This window comes from Artibeus jamaicensis, unplaced genomic scaffold (genome assembly GCF_021234435.1).
Source record: "Artibeus jamaicensis isolate MK-2021 breed Jamaican fruit bat unplaced genomic scaffold, CSHL_Jam_final scaffold_474, whole genome shotgun sequence".
Taxonomy (NCBI): Eukaryota; Metazoa; Chordata; class Mammalia; order Chiroptera; family Phyllostomidae; genus Artibeus; species Artibeus jamaicensis.
The window spans coordinates 2,107,112-2,123,678 of NW_026522046.1; the positions used below are offsets into that span (position 1 = coordinate 2,107,112).

The 16,567-nt window shown below is 38.6% G+C and overlaps 1 protein-coding gene across 3 annotated transcripts in view; it reads right to left on the reverse strand.

Annotated features, from left to right (window-relative positions):
• The window catches only part of TPRG1 (tumor protein p63 regulated 1), a 202,822-nt gene that overhangs the window by 83,186 nt on the left and 103,069 nt on the right, over positions 1–16,567 (reverse strand). For all 3 annotated transcript variants that reach the window (XM_053657560.1, XM_053657561.1, XM_037131766.2), the window contains one exon: positions 16,222–16,313. In XM_053657560.1, the coding sequence (XP_053513535.1) occupies positions 16,222–16,313 (92 nt within the window). The remainder of the gene's footprint in view (positions 1–16,221; positions 16,314–16,567) is intronic.

Consider the following 16,567-nt stretch of genomic DNA (forward strand, 5'->3'; position numbering starts at 1 on the left):
GTATGATACCAAAGATATTTTAAAAAATAATAAATTTCACCCATCCTACAAGTTTTCAGCTTAAATGCTCTCTGTTTCATGGAGCCCCACCCTCCCCTTCCTCCCCTCCACAGTGGATACCAACTTGCTTTCTTCTAAATGCACACAAGCCTTAATCAGTGCCTCAGTTGTGGCTGTAGTCACAGTCTTCTCTATATCATAGTGATTTCTGTGTTTGTCCTATCATTCCCCCCACTTTTGATTTAGGGACAGTAGCTTAGTCCTATCTGAGTTCCCTCACTGTGCTCAGTCCAGAGCCAAAGAGAGAGCAAGTTCTTACTTAGCAAATGAGCAGGGCATGGAATAGAAAACTAGAACCATAAGATCTGTTCCTTCAGTTGTGAGAGCCACTCTCTCCTGGCAGAGTTTTTGCCACATCTCCGATGCCCACCAGTGTTCCTCAGCGCTACTGTCATTTCCTTACTTGACAAGGAAATGTCAAGGAAGGGATCCTGTTCCCCCAATACAGGAGGGAGCCTAGGAGCTCCGTGAAATTTTCAGTTTCCTGGGATGACAACAGTTTCACCAGCAGAGGGCAACAATGAACTAACAATGACAGGAAGGACCTGTCTGAACAAATTTCCAGAACCTCCAGCCAGTTACTCAAACCACCCCAGATGCCTTCCCAGAGGTCCCAGCCCTGAGCCCAACAATACTTACAGTTGCTCTTTTAAGGCTATGTCAAATCCATTTGTGGTTTGGAAATTATTTCCTTCCAAACAAGATTTTTTTCTAATATTATTTTCCCACACACATACACACATTGCATGCACATGCACATGTGGGAGCACACACATGTGACTCTTTAGAGATGTCCTCCCTCATGCTGAACAGGGTGACTACCTGATTGACAGATCTACCTTCCTTGTTGTGCCCCTCCAGCCTCTTAGCATGGCCCAGCTCTTGAAAGAGGAAGACAGTGCCTTGGCTAGCCAGGAATCAGCAACCCAGGAGAAAAACACTGAATCATTCATTCCACACATATCCCCTGAGAACCCACTGGGTCCCAGGCCCTGAAGAGAGTCCAATTTGGGTTTGCTCTTCAAACACTAACAGATGAAAATGCATGGCACTTAAGCAAAGCAATTTCCCTCCCCCTGAGTTAAGTGAAGACTTATAAAACCTTTAGCTAAATAATCCACATGCAATTCTTTCAGTCATTTTGTTACTTTTTCCCAAGCCTCTCCAATGTGTTTAAACCAAAGGACGCTCCAAGTAAGCACAGGATTCTAATAAAAACACAATGTCCATAAACCTTCCCTGTTACAGGTCCCAGGACTTGACTTCCTGTGGTTCTTTTTTCCTCCCTGCTCCCAGCAAGCAGCCAGTCATGTTCCAGATTCAGTGCTACCTACTGGGGAATTGAGGGGAGAATTCTGCTCTTAAAGGACACACAATGCTCTAAGACGTGGGTGAAAGCACGTAAGGAAGAGCTAACGTGGCACCCAAAAGTGAGAACAGACTTGATAATGGTATCACAAGACCGCAGACTTAGGTCTCCAGGTTTCCAGTCCACAGCCCACAGGGTGCAAGGAAAAGGAGCCACGGCAGCTCGCTGATGCTTTTGAAGTAGGTGCTCATCCACCCTTCATTTCCTGCTGCTTGTTGAACATCTCAGTGTTGGAAATGCACAAATTATTCCTTGGAATGTACACCAAAAACAAGTGTCAGGATTATTTACAGATTTCTTCAACACTTCTTTAATGTGCCCCTCTATGGGACAGACAGAATGTCCTCATAAAACACAGACAGGATGGGCTGAGAACATCCATTTATGTATCCACAGAGGCTATTTTTTTTCTAAGTAAAGAAGTCCTACTTTGGGATTTCATATTGTTCCAGTTGATTGTAAACAAAATATTTTTTCCCTCAGAAAACAGAGGTTTATGAATTTAAACATAGGTATATTTGTATATGTATGTACATACACATGTATGTGTATGTGTGTCTGGTCTAAAACCTCTGAGAGCGATGTGCACATATGAATAGTTCTGCCATGCATCTTTCTTAAATGATAATAAAATAAGCTTCCTTTTATGGAGTTCTTCTCTGGATCAAGTACTATGGTAAATGTTAGGTACAAGTAACTTCTTTTAACCCTCACCAAACAACCAAACTGAGGCTCAGGGAGGTGTTTTAGACTGAATGCTTGGCCCCACCTCATTTGTATGTTAAAGCCCTAGCCCTCCACGTAATGGGGCTAAGAGGTGGGGCCTTTGGCAGGTGACTAGGTTTAATGAGGGTGGACTCCAGTAATGGGATTAGTACCTTTTTAAGAAGAGAGATGACAGAGCTTCCTTTGTTCAAGGATTTGAGGACATAGTAAGAAGCTAGAAGGAGACCCCTCACCAAGACCTGGTCTGTAGGCATCTTGATCTCAGATTTCCAGCCTCCAGAACTGTGAGAAATAAGTGTCTGTTGTTTAAGCCACCAAGTCTATGGTATTTTGTTATAGCAGCACCTGCTTACTGATACAGATGTTAAATTTTTCTAAGTGACATAGCCAGGATTTGTTTAAGGTAAATTTCACTTTAAATCCTTTAGCTTTCTACATTACCAAGCAACCATCCATTAGAAAGGTAATAAAATCTCCCCAGTGTCTATACTATAAATATTGCTGAATGTCCATACTATGAAGATATTATACAGGTTCTCAGACTCTAAGGTTATCTATAATTGTCCCTGTCCTTGAGAAGCTTACAATCTACTATGGGAGGAGATTAGTAAATCAAGTATTTTGTTAGAGAATGATAACTGATAAGGTGGCAATTTGTACACAGTGCTAGGGAAGTCACAATTAATGCCTAACACTCAATGCTTACTTTATATGAGTTTTTGCTCTAAGTGCTTCATAAGAATGACATCATGCTCCCAGCAAGCCTGTGAGGAAGGCAGTGTCATTATCCCCACTTTACAGGTAAGAAATGAAGGCATTAAAACACCAAGCAACTTTTCCAAAGTGGTACAGCCAAGATTTGAAACTGGAATTCAAACCTCAGAGCCCAAGCTTTTTATCAAACACTTTGCTCTACTGAAAGACATCTTAAACCACCTAGGAAGTCTGGCAAGGCCCTGGGTAAAAATTGTTGTAGGGTTTGAAGGAAGTACAGAAGATAGCTTGGTGCAGGAGCCAGAGAAATTAATTTTAGACAGAGGAAATATCACATGAAAACATGTATAGGGTTTGCACATGCAAACATGTATTGCAACATGTATAGAATGACTTGTTAGATGAAATGTGTTTGTAAATTAAATAGTATGTAAATTAAAATCTTAAAAATAGAATTTCCCTTAAAAAGGAGAATAACACCCATGAAGATTCTGATTCAGGGTTGCCAGGATGGGATCCCCAGCATCTACATTCTCTTAAAACCTACCAGATGCATACCAAGGCTTTGAAGACCAGGACATTTTCATGAGCTGATCTAGGAATCTGTGCTGATCTGGGACACATCTAGGATCTTTCAGCCACCCAGGTGCATCTATGAGTTTAGACCTGAAGAATTTTTAGGTGGCACTGGAAGATGGGTGGTTTACCCAACATTTCACATTGGAATACCTCAGAGTGTTTGCAAGGAATGATTGTCCCATTGAGGAAATCAGTCCTGACCACTTTCACTTTATCAAAAGTTCCTTAAATTCCAAGAATGAATCTCTTCTCCTCCTTATTTCCCCAGACAGGATAACCAAGACCAGAGAGCATCACTGTATCAAGTCACAGTCCCAACCTGGTCCTGGTGCAAAGACTGTGCTGTGTGAATGTTAATTTCTGTTCTTATGTCCTTCCTCTGAAGACAAACTGCAATTGGCCAGCAACTTTATTAAGACTCCTGTGAGCCTAAGGCTCATTTTAACCATATATAAGACTTTATTTTATCCTACATTTCATGTCCTAGATTCCTGAGCAATGGTGGACTTCCCATCACACCAGCTCAGGGAAGGAGACGCTGCCCCGCCATTCACTAGCTGTGAGATCTACAGAAGTTGCTTATCCATTCTACAGTTTACTTTACACATCTCAAAAATGAAAATAATAACAGCTCATACTGCATAGGATTATTGTGAATTTAAGGAACAGTGCACAAAGAGCACTTAGTAAAGTACAAAGCACATAAAATGCTTCACTGTTGTTGGCTACTAATATGATAATGATGGTGGCAATGAACTCCTCTACATCTGCTTTAAACAGTTTTGAAAAATTTATTGGATTGGCAGATAAAGTAATGAATGGCTGATTGAAGTAAATTACTTAACAAGAATTCATATAACTTACTACAGTTTTCAAATATACAAAATATTTTTACTTCAATGTCGAAAAATTAAAAGTATTGCCACATATATAAGACATGTTTCTGTCTGTTTGTATGTTTATTTGTCTGACATAGTTGTGTGTATTTTTTATTATACTGGAAGCTATGTTGGAGTTACTCTGCCTTAAAATATAGACCATAATGATATGTGAAGTTTCCTTTATAAATGATTATTGGGAGACCAGGAGTTGAAACAAACCCAATAAGAAACCCATGAGAATGTCTGTTGCAGGAGTCATGTCACATTCACTTAGATATCCTAGCCAGAGAAGCCAACACTGGATTCGAACAGGAGCCAAAGACAGAAGTCACAAGAGAAGCAGCTAAGAATTATCACTCAAAGTCAAGTCATTGTTTTTCCATCAAATTTATTCTCTCCTTGTGTCAATAGGGAGGTTTGTCTTTAGAAAAGCAATACCAAGCAACTAGCCAGAAATAATCCCCTTAATGATCTAAGAAATATTTATTGAGCAACTTTTATACTCCAGGCTCTAGTGGTATAGTGGTGAATGAAACAAACCCTTGTTCCTCTAGTTCTTGCATTCCAGGAAGGGATGTAAACCAAAGGAAACAGACACACACAGAGAAATCTAGATAAAGGGCAGATAGGGAATCTGTGGGAATAGTGTAGAGATAAAGAAAAGACCTAGTACAAAGGCCCCAAGATGGGATCCACCACGTTCAAGAAACGGCAAGGCAGTCGGTGTGACTGAAGCAAAAGGAGCAAGGAGGAAAGTGGAGGGAGATTTAAAGCAGAAGCCAAATTACATGCTGGAACAACCACAATTTCTTTGCAGTGTATGACTGTTTTTCACATTAAATAATTATTATTCCCTACTTTACAGATGGAGGGCCTCCATAAATGACACGCATCTAGTACCGGGTGACAGAGCCGAGGCCAGAATCCAGCCCTCTGAACCCCCGCCCAAGCCACATACATTACACCCAGCTGCTTCTCCCACGTATTTTCCCACGCAGCCAGACAACTTTGCCCTCTCTACCACACCACCATCAGCACCAGGGTACTTTAAAAGCTACACAAAAGAAAAGACTGGGCACACCTCATCCTTCTCTCTCTTCCCACAAATGACTACATAGCTGTTAAATAGCTCCAATCTTCCACAGCACACCAGGAGCTAACAAGAGGCCCTCCCTCTGATCAACTCTCTCCTCCCCTGAATCCATTATAGGGAACTCAGTTGATCAGAAGCCAAGGAAGCTGGCAGGCGAACAAAGCCTAGTTTTGAGGAGGCAGCAGAAAGGGAAGAAATGAGGGACAAGATACAACAAATGCTCACATCTTGCCACCTCTGTGTTTTGTTGTTTTGTTGTTTTTTTTTAATGGGAGAGATGTGTGCTTACTGTACTATGTTAGTTACAGCTCTTTGATTACAGGAGACACAGGAAAGCTCAAGAAGAAGACATGTGTTATAAAAATACTCTAAGGAGTTCTACAGAATCCCAAGAACAGGCTCATGAAACCTGGAAAGCCACCAGGAATGAAAGCTACTGTTCCAGGGGCTGCCTCTCTCATGATTCTTGTGTGTTTCTTTATACATCTCATCTGTTTCCTGTGGACCAGTGTGCTCCTTCTCCTTAATAACAATGTTAGTTCCTCTTTAAGTCCACCTTGCCTATGACCTATAGACTTTTTTTTTTACTTTGACTATACATGTACATTCATCTCTGCTCTCATAGCTAACTGGCCTCTGTAGCTCGGTATCCCCAAGTTCAAATTCTCAAGAGAGGAATTCTCTTACTCTTAATCATCCTTTAACAGTATCTTTATGGGGGGGGGGGCATAATCCAGCTAATGAATTAACCTCTCTTTGTCCAATCAGCCACAGCCAGCGCTGAAGTTACACAGTACAAAATAGGAATTGTCAGTGAAATGCACTTTCTTTTCTTTCAGAGTCATTTTAGCTATTATAATTATTTCATCTCTCCATAAAAATTTTAGAATAATCTTGTCTAAGCCTACAAAAATATCTTGCTGAGATCTTGAAAGCAATTATGTTAACTCTGTATATCCAATTTGTGGAGAATTGACATCTTTGCTATACTGAGTCTCCTAATCTAGTAACACAGTATGTCTAGCCATTTATTAGATCTTTCATTTCTCTCATGATCATTTTATAGTTTTCAGCATGTAAGTCCTGTACATATTTTATTAGATTTGTACCTAAGTATTTCTTCTTTGAGTTACTATAAATGCTATTGTATTTTTATTAGTTTTCACTTCTTTAATGCCACTGTATAAAAATACAAGGTCTGTCTGGAAAAAGTCCAGCCATTATTAATATAATGGGAACAGTTCCCATGACAGTGTAACCTGGCAGCCAAAGAGAGTGGACTGGAATGCACATGTGTGAACAATGATGACTTCACTGTACTAGTCAGTGGGGGCAGTAGATGCCATTGAGTGAGCATGTGTACTGTGTGGCCATTGTATTAAAAAATGACTGAGTGAGTAGAGCAATGAATCTGCATGAAATTTTGCATTAAGCTTCAACATTCCTCCTTGGAAACTATTTGGATGATTCAAAGACTGCAGCTATGGGGAACTGGTGATATTTTATTTTCTGGCCTTATTATGCTTGCTAAATATTCCAGTACTATGTTGAACAGTGGTAATAAGAGTGAACACTTACTATGCCTTCTTCCCAATCTTACAGGGAAAACATTAGTCCTTTCCTAATAGCATGATGTTAACCATAGGTTTTACGTAGATGTTTCTAATCAAATTTAAAAAGTTATCTTCTTTTATTTTTCTGAGAGCTTTTATCATGAGGGTATATTGAATTATGTCAAATGCCTTCTGTGCAATGGATTGATCTAATCATGTGATTTTTCTTTTATTAGCCTATTAATATTGTAGATTACACTTATTAATTTTCCACAACCAAATTAGCCTTTCATCCCTGGAATAAACCCCAGTTGATCATGGCATATAATTTTTGTATATATGCTTAATTCTCTCTGCTACCATTTTGTTAAGAATTTTTACATTTATATTAATTATGGATATTAGTTTGTAGTTTTATTTGTTCTTTGTCTAAATTTAATATCAGTTTAATACTGGCTTCATAAAATAAGCTGGGGAAATATTCCCTCTTCTTCTATTTTCTGGAAAAGTTTATGTAAATCAGTGCTTCTCTTCTCTATAGAATTCTCCAGTGAAATCTTTTGGGCCTAGAGAATTCTTTTGGAAGAGGTTTTAATTATAAATTCAATTTACTAATTGTTACAGGGCAATTAAAATTATCTACTTCATATTGGGTGTGCTGTGGTCCATTACAGCTAAGGTGTCAAATTTTACGTGTGCAGAGTTGGTAGCTATAAGCACTTATTACCTCTTTGTTGTTTGCCGGATCTGTAGTGATACCTAATATTGGTGATTTCTTTTTTCTCTCTTTCTTTTTTGGCAACTTTACTAAAAGCTTGTCAATTTTATTAAATTTTATAGATAGCCAGATTTTTGCTTTATTAATTTTATGTATTGTTTGGGGTTTTTATTCATTAATTTCTACTGTTATCTTTATTATTTCCTTTCTTATGATTACTTTGGGTTTGTTTGGTCTTCTTTTTCTAGTTTCTTGAAAGAGCTTAAAGGCTTTTCCTCAATTGATTTGAGCATTGTTCTTTTAGTGCTATAAATGTATCACTCGGGACAGCTTAGCTGTATGCCACACATGTAATATTTTGTGTTTTTATTTGATTTTGGCTCAATGTACATTTTATTTTCTTTAAAACTCCTTCTTTGACTTTTGGGCTATTTATAAGTATGTTGCTTTGTTTCTAAGTGTTTGGAAATTTTCCCTTTATCTTTGTTATTAATTTTTTATTTGCTTCCAGAGTAGTCAGAGAATATACTCTGTATAATTTCAGTTGTATTCAATTTGGTGAAGTCTGTTTTGTGGCTCAGGATATGTTGAATCTTGGTTCATTTTCTGTAGGTGCTTGGGAAGAACATGTATCCTGCTTTTATAGGGTGAAGTGCTCTGTAAGTGTTCATTGGGTCCAGTTGAGTTCTTCTAAACCCTTGCTGGCTTTCTGCCTATTTGTTATATCAATTATTGACAAAATGCTGTTTAAGTATCCAACTATAATTACAGACTTATTTTTTCTCCTTTCAGCTCTATCAGTTTTTATTTTGTATATTTTTCTTCTCTGTTGTTCAGTGCATACCCATTTAGAATTTCTCTGTCTTTATGGTGGGTTGATCCTTTTATCATTATACAATTTCCTCTCTTTATCTGGTAATTTTCTCTGCTCAACAGTCTACATTTTTATTAATTCACATAGCACAAAATTTCAGAAGCTACAGCAATCCCTAAATTGTGTAGTTCTTTCTACTAAACAGACCATGGAAACAGAGGCTCTCTCCTCTTCACATGGATTACTCCTCTTAGACCCACCCTATTTTCTCCACACAGGGTATTTTGGGAAAACCTAGGGACCCTGTGAGTGGAGACAATGTACTGTTTTTGAATCAGGCAGCATGCTTATTCATAAGTGTCTATAATAGTTCTTTGTATGACAGCTGTAGTGTCTTAAATATTAAGATTGAGGTCTTGATAAAACACATATTGACAGGCCCCTAAATAAGCAAGATTAAGTTTAGATTATTGCAATTATTTCCAGAACCTACTGCTTTTCTAAAAATCCCAGTATCATATTTGATATCTTTCAGTAACTCAAGAGAAAAAAATTGCCTGTAGAGGTTATGAAGGAAACACAAAAGCAGCAGTGTGTTCTAAATGGTAAATGCATTATAAAATAATGATAATAATGATGATGGTCTTGCCATAAACTTCTGTACCGTGACTGAATTCAGTATACTAATGTGCAGTCATTGAGCATGTGGTTGGAATGGGTGCACACAGTAGGCTCACACATGCAGGCGAGTTCACTACACAGCAGTGCATCATGGGAATGAAGAAAGGTTCACACAAGGCCATAAGGAATGGCAAGATATTGGCAAACTGGGGAGACACACCCTATCCAAAAGCATTCAAATGGCCTACGGATCTCCAACTTGTGACTCTAGGAAGGAAATATGATCTAAATTCTTTAGGCTGGTATTCAAAATTCTTGACCTTCTGGCTCCTTTCACCCTTTCTATCCTGTTTCTAGGTCTCCCACTTTTAATCACTAACATCCAGCCACACTGAATGGCTGTGGTTCTCTGTGCTTGTGTCCATTATTCTGCAAGTATTCTTCCCTCTACCAGAAGGTTTTTTTCTCATTTTATCTTTTCGAAACTTTCTTTTCCTTCTTTAAATCTGTCTATCCCTTTTGTGTTCTGTGTTCCCATAGAATCATTTGCAGGGCTATATACCAACATGTATCATATTATGTTGCAAGCTCATTTACATGAGATCCTTTTCCACAAGACTAAGAGTTTCTGCCTTGACCCATGTGGCTCATTTGGTTGGAGCATCATCCCATACACCCAACAGTTGTGAGTTTGATGCCCCGTCAGGGAACATACTAAAGTTATGAGTTCAGTTCCCAGTTGGGCCACATATGGAAGGCAACCAGTCAATGCTTCTCTCTCACATCAATGCCTCTCTCTCTAAAGTCAATGAACATATCCTTGGGTGAGAGTTGAAAAAAAACTGAGAACTCCTTGAAGATAGAAATCTTGTCTTATTCACCCCTGTATTTTTGTTGGTTAGGGAGGAGTCTGCCTAATGGAAGGAACTCAGCAAATACTTAAACAAATGCATGAATGAGCGAATGTGAAGAAATAATAATAATAAAAGCCAACTCTTATGTGGCATATACAATGTGGCAAAAAATTGTTTAAGTGATATATATATATATATATATATGATTTAATTTTAAAATAAATAACCCTTTTTTATGCCCATTTTATAAATGGTTAAACTAAAGCCTGGAGTATGTAAGATATTTATATGACCAAACTCACATAGCTAGTAAGTGATGGAACTGTGCATACTGCATCAGATTTTTTCCACATCTTGGTTCTTTCTAACTCCTCCCTAATTGGTAGCAGTCTTGGGAAAACAAATACTTCCAAGTACATTTGTGACTGCAGTAACTAAATTCCCTCACTGTCCTATAATTCAGGTCACTCAGGTACCATTAGCTATCTGGATGAAGCGGCTGCCATGGGGAATTAATAAAGAAAAGCAATGTGTTTAATTAAGTGGTTGTCGAGAATACCCACCCAGTATAAATGGATTCTGGCAATGAAGGTGCTTTTCTTGCTGCCAGAGTCCTGCCACAGGTCATTAACATCTTGATAGATCTGAGTCACTTTTCAGCTCCAGTGCTTCACCCAAGGACAGAGGAAGTCTCTTTGGGCTTGGAACTGCTTGAAGGTCCAGGGACTTGGAGGCAGAACTCCATGGATGGACCCTGTTCATGTCAGTGCAAAGCTTCAAACAGTAGATGACTCTATCAGAATTGAATTCAAGTCAAGTCCATGATAGGTTCTGAAACCTGCCATGTGCCAGACACTATTCTAAGTACTGGGAGGTAGGCACAGATGAGCTGATAAAAGTGAATCAGAAACAGGCCTTCCTCACAATGTGCACCTGAACTTTACTAGGAAGTATATCATAAGCACAAAGAAGGGAGAGAAAATTATTATGGTTGAATTATTGAAAGGCTTTACAGATATAACATTCCTGAAGGACAAGAAAGATCTAGATGAACAAAAAGAAAAGGAAGAAGAAGGCATATAAAATAGAGCAAACTGGGTGAGTACAATAACGAGGCCAAGAAATTGTGTCAGGAACTTTTGGAGACAAGCAGGCAGTTCAATTGTCAGTCTGTGACATGTGGGGTCTTAAGAATGAAGCAAAAGAGCATGCAGGCAGTGAGAACCCACCAAAGCCCTCACGCCACAGTATGAGCTTGGTCTGGACAAGTACTTCTCAAGTTTTAGTGCACATAGGAATCAACTGGGGGTTCTGTGAAAATGCAGATTCAGATTCAGTATGTCTAGGATAGGTCCCAAGGGTCAGTATTGCTAACAAGTTCCTAAGTGGTGCTGATTCCAAAACCACATTTGGAGTCACAAGCATCTGCAATACATAAATGGAAGCACACAAACATAATGGAAGTGGGTAAGAGATAAATTTTAGATTGTGAACTTAATTTTCATAGTACGTTTATTATTTATAGCTAAAGGGATGAGAAATCCCTGATTTCCAAGTCTTTAAATGTTTTAATTATAAGTAGCAATATGTTTCATTATAATAATTATCAGCCTGCTGTATAACAGAACTAGACTGGGACAACATAAAATGTGATTGGCCTTACCCATTAGTGACACCTACCATTCCCTACCAGAATTTGACTTTTTAGTTAACTCTGGGAAAAAGACTGAAGAAAGTCAAATGAACAGCAAAAGGCAGAGCATGATCTGGAAAGGAAAAGAGGAAAAGGTCTCTGAACCTGCCCAGTGAATTTCTGACCCTCCTCCCTGCAAACAATAAACAATCAACAAAGAGACCAGACTCAAGTACAAAGGCCATTTAACCACTTCAAGCTATGGTGATTACTGTGTTGGGGGATGAACAATCACAAAAAGCAGCAAGAACAGTGCTAGGGAAGGACAGCGAGACTGAATGGGAGGTCTCATGACCCTGCTGTGACCCTGATGAAGTGATTGCCCTTAGATAGGTCATTTAATCTCTGGGTTTCTTCATCCATAAAATGAAGCCAATAGTCCCTGCCTGCTTTTTCCTGTGGGTCCGCTTGAGGATCAGATACAAGAGCATGTGTAAAAGCAATCACATGTAGTGCTGCTTTGGAGATCAGTGTACTCCAAAGAGGCACCCAGTGCCTGGAAAATAGTTTCCAGTCACCTGTTCCTCAACATCCCTTTGTCTGCCAAGATGCCTTTCTTCTTATTTAAACATCTAGGCTAGAACATTCTTCTGGGGAATCTTCCTAAATTAGGAAGAGATGCTCTACATACTGCCAAATACCCCACCAAGCCCAAGAAATGGAATTCTCAGTTTATCCAACATGTTTCTGTCAGAGGAACCACATGCTACAATTTAATAAGAGGCACACATGGAATCTTTGCAAAATAGCTAAAGGGTTATTTTAACAAAAGGCAGGCCAGCATAGGGCATCAGAGGCCTCCCTTTGCTACTTCAGAGCTGGCTACTCTTCTGAGCCTTGATTTCCTCACATGTAAATTGTTAGTAACGTGTCCTGCCTCAGACGATTGCTATGAAGATTGACTTAAATGAAGAAGAGCACTTTTAAACTGTGAAGTCATATAGAAATGTTATTTTATCTAAAATAAATGGGGAATGCCTTACATATTTTATCTCTCTTTCTAATAATGTAGTTTTATTCTGACCCACTTGTAAACATTTCTTACTTTGTGTTCAATTTTTAAAAAGTAATATAAACCCTTAAATGTGTGTAGTCACTGACAACCAGGGAAGTAATTGTTCAATAATAGGTGAATGATTATGTCATTTTTACAAAAACTACATGATAACCGGTAATAATGCAAGGGAAAACCTGAGAAGTGCCATTTAGAGATTATCATATTTACATGTGTTATACTGATATGATGGCAAATGCACAGAAAGACTTACTACAATATTGTACTTGGTACAATGTAAGTGCTCAATAAATGTTATCTATTATAACAATATTTGGTAAATATGCATGGGGGAAAAACTGCAATGATAAATGCCAGAAATTAACAGTGGCAGTGTTTCTTTCAAGAACAGCAAATTTTAGTGACCCGAAGAACATATTTAAACAAATTCACTAATTAACAAGGAAAAGACAAAGCCTAGTTGAATTCACCCAGCTGCACCAATAGTAAGAAGCAGAGCAAGGATTCAAATCCAAGTCTTCTGATTTCAGATTCAGGATTCTTTGTACAACACCAGGCTGCCTCATTGACTTCACTTTTATTCTCCCATCTGTATGTTTGATGTAGACAGTTAATTCAAGTTCATGTATTTATTATACCAGAGTCCTCAGATAGAAATCGACATGGGTTTCAGGGAAGGTACACAATGAAATATGTAAGTATTTTCTACAATGAAGAGCTAGAGTTACTTGATCCCAGTCACTAGAGGCTAATATTCTTGTTTATGGATAGAGGAATAAGCACAATGAGCCCCATCCCCACTTCACACTAACGTGCCTGGAGGGAAGATCCTCTCTCCTCCTGCCTCCTGAACCGCGCAGACAAAAGCATCTTGAGTGCCGAGGAGCCACTTCATCACCATCATATCATACGTTTTGAGACTCCATAGAGTGTCAAGATGTTCTCTGTGGTTCTGATTTAATGGATCACTTCTAAAAGGGTACACACAATTTCTTCAAAAAGTCCTTTCCCAGAAGGGAAAGACAGTGAGAAGAGAAGGCAAAATTGAGATAAACATAATCTTGCCTGTGTAGCTGTTGAAACAAGTAAAGCTCCTGGATGAGCTAGGATGGGGCCTCAGAATTCTCAGTTTATCCACTTCTCAGCTAGGTCCCAGCTAGCTGATGCCAGTGAGCTTACTCTAAAGAGATTCCAGCTAGGAATTGTTCTGACTGTCTGGACTAATTTCCAGTTAGGAATCTGGAATCTCTTTAGACTAAGCTTACTGCTGTCAGCTACCTGGGAACCAGCTGGAGTTGACGGTTGCATCTCTCTGTTTTCCCTTTTGGGCTCAACATGCATCCTCCCCAGGCCCTCTGCCCAAGTGCTTTCAAACTCATTTTGCTAATTTTACTGAATAATGCATCCGTATCAATTTACACTATCACAAAGCAGCTCACCTGAACTAATTCAGGTGACATTCCTTGCAAAAAAAATGCCTTAGTAACTTAATGTTATTTAAGCTTCTATAGAAGGCATGAGTATAAGAAACACACATGTAAGGATTCCTCTCCTTTTTGAAAAACTATCTATAAAGATAGCATCTGGGCCCATATGTAAAACACTCTATCCAACATTTCTTTGTGGACAGTCTAAAGGACACCTCAGACACATTTTTGCCAAAATTGTACTCAACAAGTTCTGTAAAAAGTGAATGACAAGACTATTGGGAGGATAAAGTGAAATAGTGTGCATCGAGTTCCTTTTACAATGTTTGACATATAGTAGTTTCTCAATAAAGTAGAGTTATACCCAAATGGTGTCCCAGTCAACCCATTAGATCCCTAGGACTAAGCCCAAGAGTTATCCTGGACTCCTTTCTCATAGAGAATTAAACTCAAAAGTCCACCAAGCCCAGTTATGTCAGCTATCAATATATTGCCTCTTGGTTCTAAATGTTCCCATTAGTTTGCCCTGGCCAGGTAGCTCAGTTGATTACAGTGTTATTCCAAAATGCCAAAGTTGAGAGTTTGATCCCCAGTCAGGGCACATATGAGAATCAACCAATGAATGAATAAATAAATGTAACAACAAATCAATATTTCTCTCTCTTTTTTCCTTTCTCTCCACAATCAATCAATAAATGAATGCATTATGTGCATTATGATAAACAACAAATTTTTAAGCATGTCTCTTTTAAACTGTATGCTATACTATGATTTTGCAATACAGAATGCTACACAGAGCAGAAAGAAGTCCAAAACAATAAAACAAGCTCTGATCTCTGGTATTTGCTGGTTTTCATAGTGTAATCACTGCCACCACAGTTAATTCCAAGCTGCCAACATGGCATCACCGAATTTGCAGTTAGGAAAGAGACATGTGTTAGCATACTATCATATAGTATTTCCACCACACAAATGTTCTAGCACAAGTAACCCCAAGAATGCACATAACAGAAAAATGAAGTAAAATAATCAGAAAGTGATGCCTTTCTTAATGTATTATCTTTGTTTTATACTTATTTATTTGGTTAGAAATTTTATATATTTAATTTTAATCATGAACAACTGACTCTCAAAATCTGTGGAGTTGTACCATTCACCTCTCACGAGCCAGTGTGACAGGCTGCGGGGTCAGACCCACTTCTCTCCGTGAACCGGAATCACTGAGCTCTTCTGCTGGAGTCTTTGGTGACCACGTTTCCAAGATAGAGAACTCATCAAACCAATTAAGCATCTGGAATGGAGTTCTAATTTCATTTTCCATTTAATAGTATAGATTCTTTAGCAGAACACAGGTACTTCTTTCCCTTAGTATATGAATATTTTATTTATTGTAAACATGGTGGTATTCTTAATATTTTTTGTAGGTAAAGAAAAGGTCATGCAGACATAAGTTTCAAAGAAGAACAAAAAAGTAACTGCCTTCATAGTTTCATTTGCAATGAAATCCCTGGTAGATAACATAAATTTGGGAGTAAATGAAGCAGCTATTAAAGTAATAGGGACTAAGTTTTAGCCTTGCTTTTTTTTTTAATCTTAAATGAACATGTGGCCTGTCTTCTCTATGCTGCATGATTTCCCTGGTTGTGCTGCTCATGTTATTGTACACAAAAGTTCAAAATGTGTATGTCGACCTCATTCATTTTGTTTCCTAGTCTTTCTCTCTATTTTACCCAGAATGGGATGGGCAGTAGCCTTATGTGGTTGAAGAGAGAGTGTTTGTAAGAGGCAGAGATTGGAACCAGAGAATTCAATTAGGAGGCTAATGCAGAAGTCCTGGAGATCAGTGGTAAGGGCCTGCCCTAAGGTGGTCAGAGTGATGGCTGAGTGAAGTAACCATCTGGGGTAACGGTTGTGGGCATCAAACCTGGTCACACCATCACCCATGGGGCACTGTGAAACTTTACTTTCTAACTGGATATGTCAATCAATTATCTTACATAACAACCAAAAGAAATTCTCCCAAAGGTCCATCTCCTATTCTGTTGTAGTTGTGTCAAGGAAAATGCTAGATTTCACTTCCCTTCACTGAGTCATAACTACTTACACTGTCAAGAGCCAGAAGCCTTGAATTTTCTCTCCAGAAGTCTTGCTTATGTGATCTTTCAAGTCTTCCATGGCAGTCTCAATGGCCCCCGGCTGAGTAAGAAAAAGAAAATACCTAGTTTAGAGAGGACTGAGTCCTCCTTGTGCTTGTGATTCGTTATTATATTTCTATAGCTTCTCCAAAAGCTGAGCAGAAAAGGTAGTTCTTGCATTTGCCTATTTGTTCTAGACACTACCTGCTGGAGAGTTAGCTTTGAACTCTGGTATTTACTAAACTCTTCTCCTTGGGTGGGACAAAAGCAATCCAAGTCCTGTCTTCCATAATCTTACTCACACTTTTTTTTAGA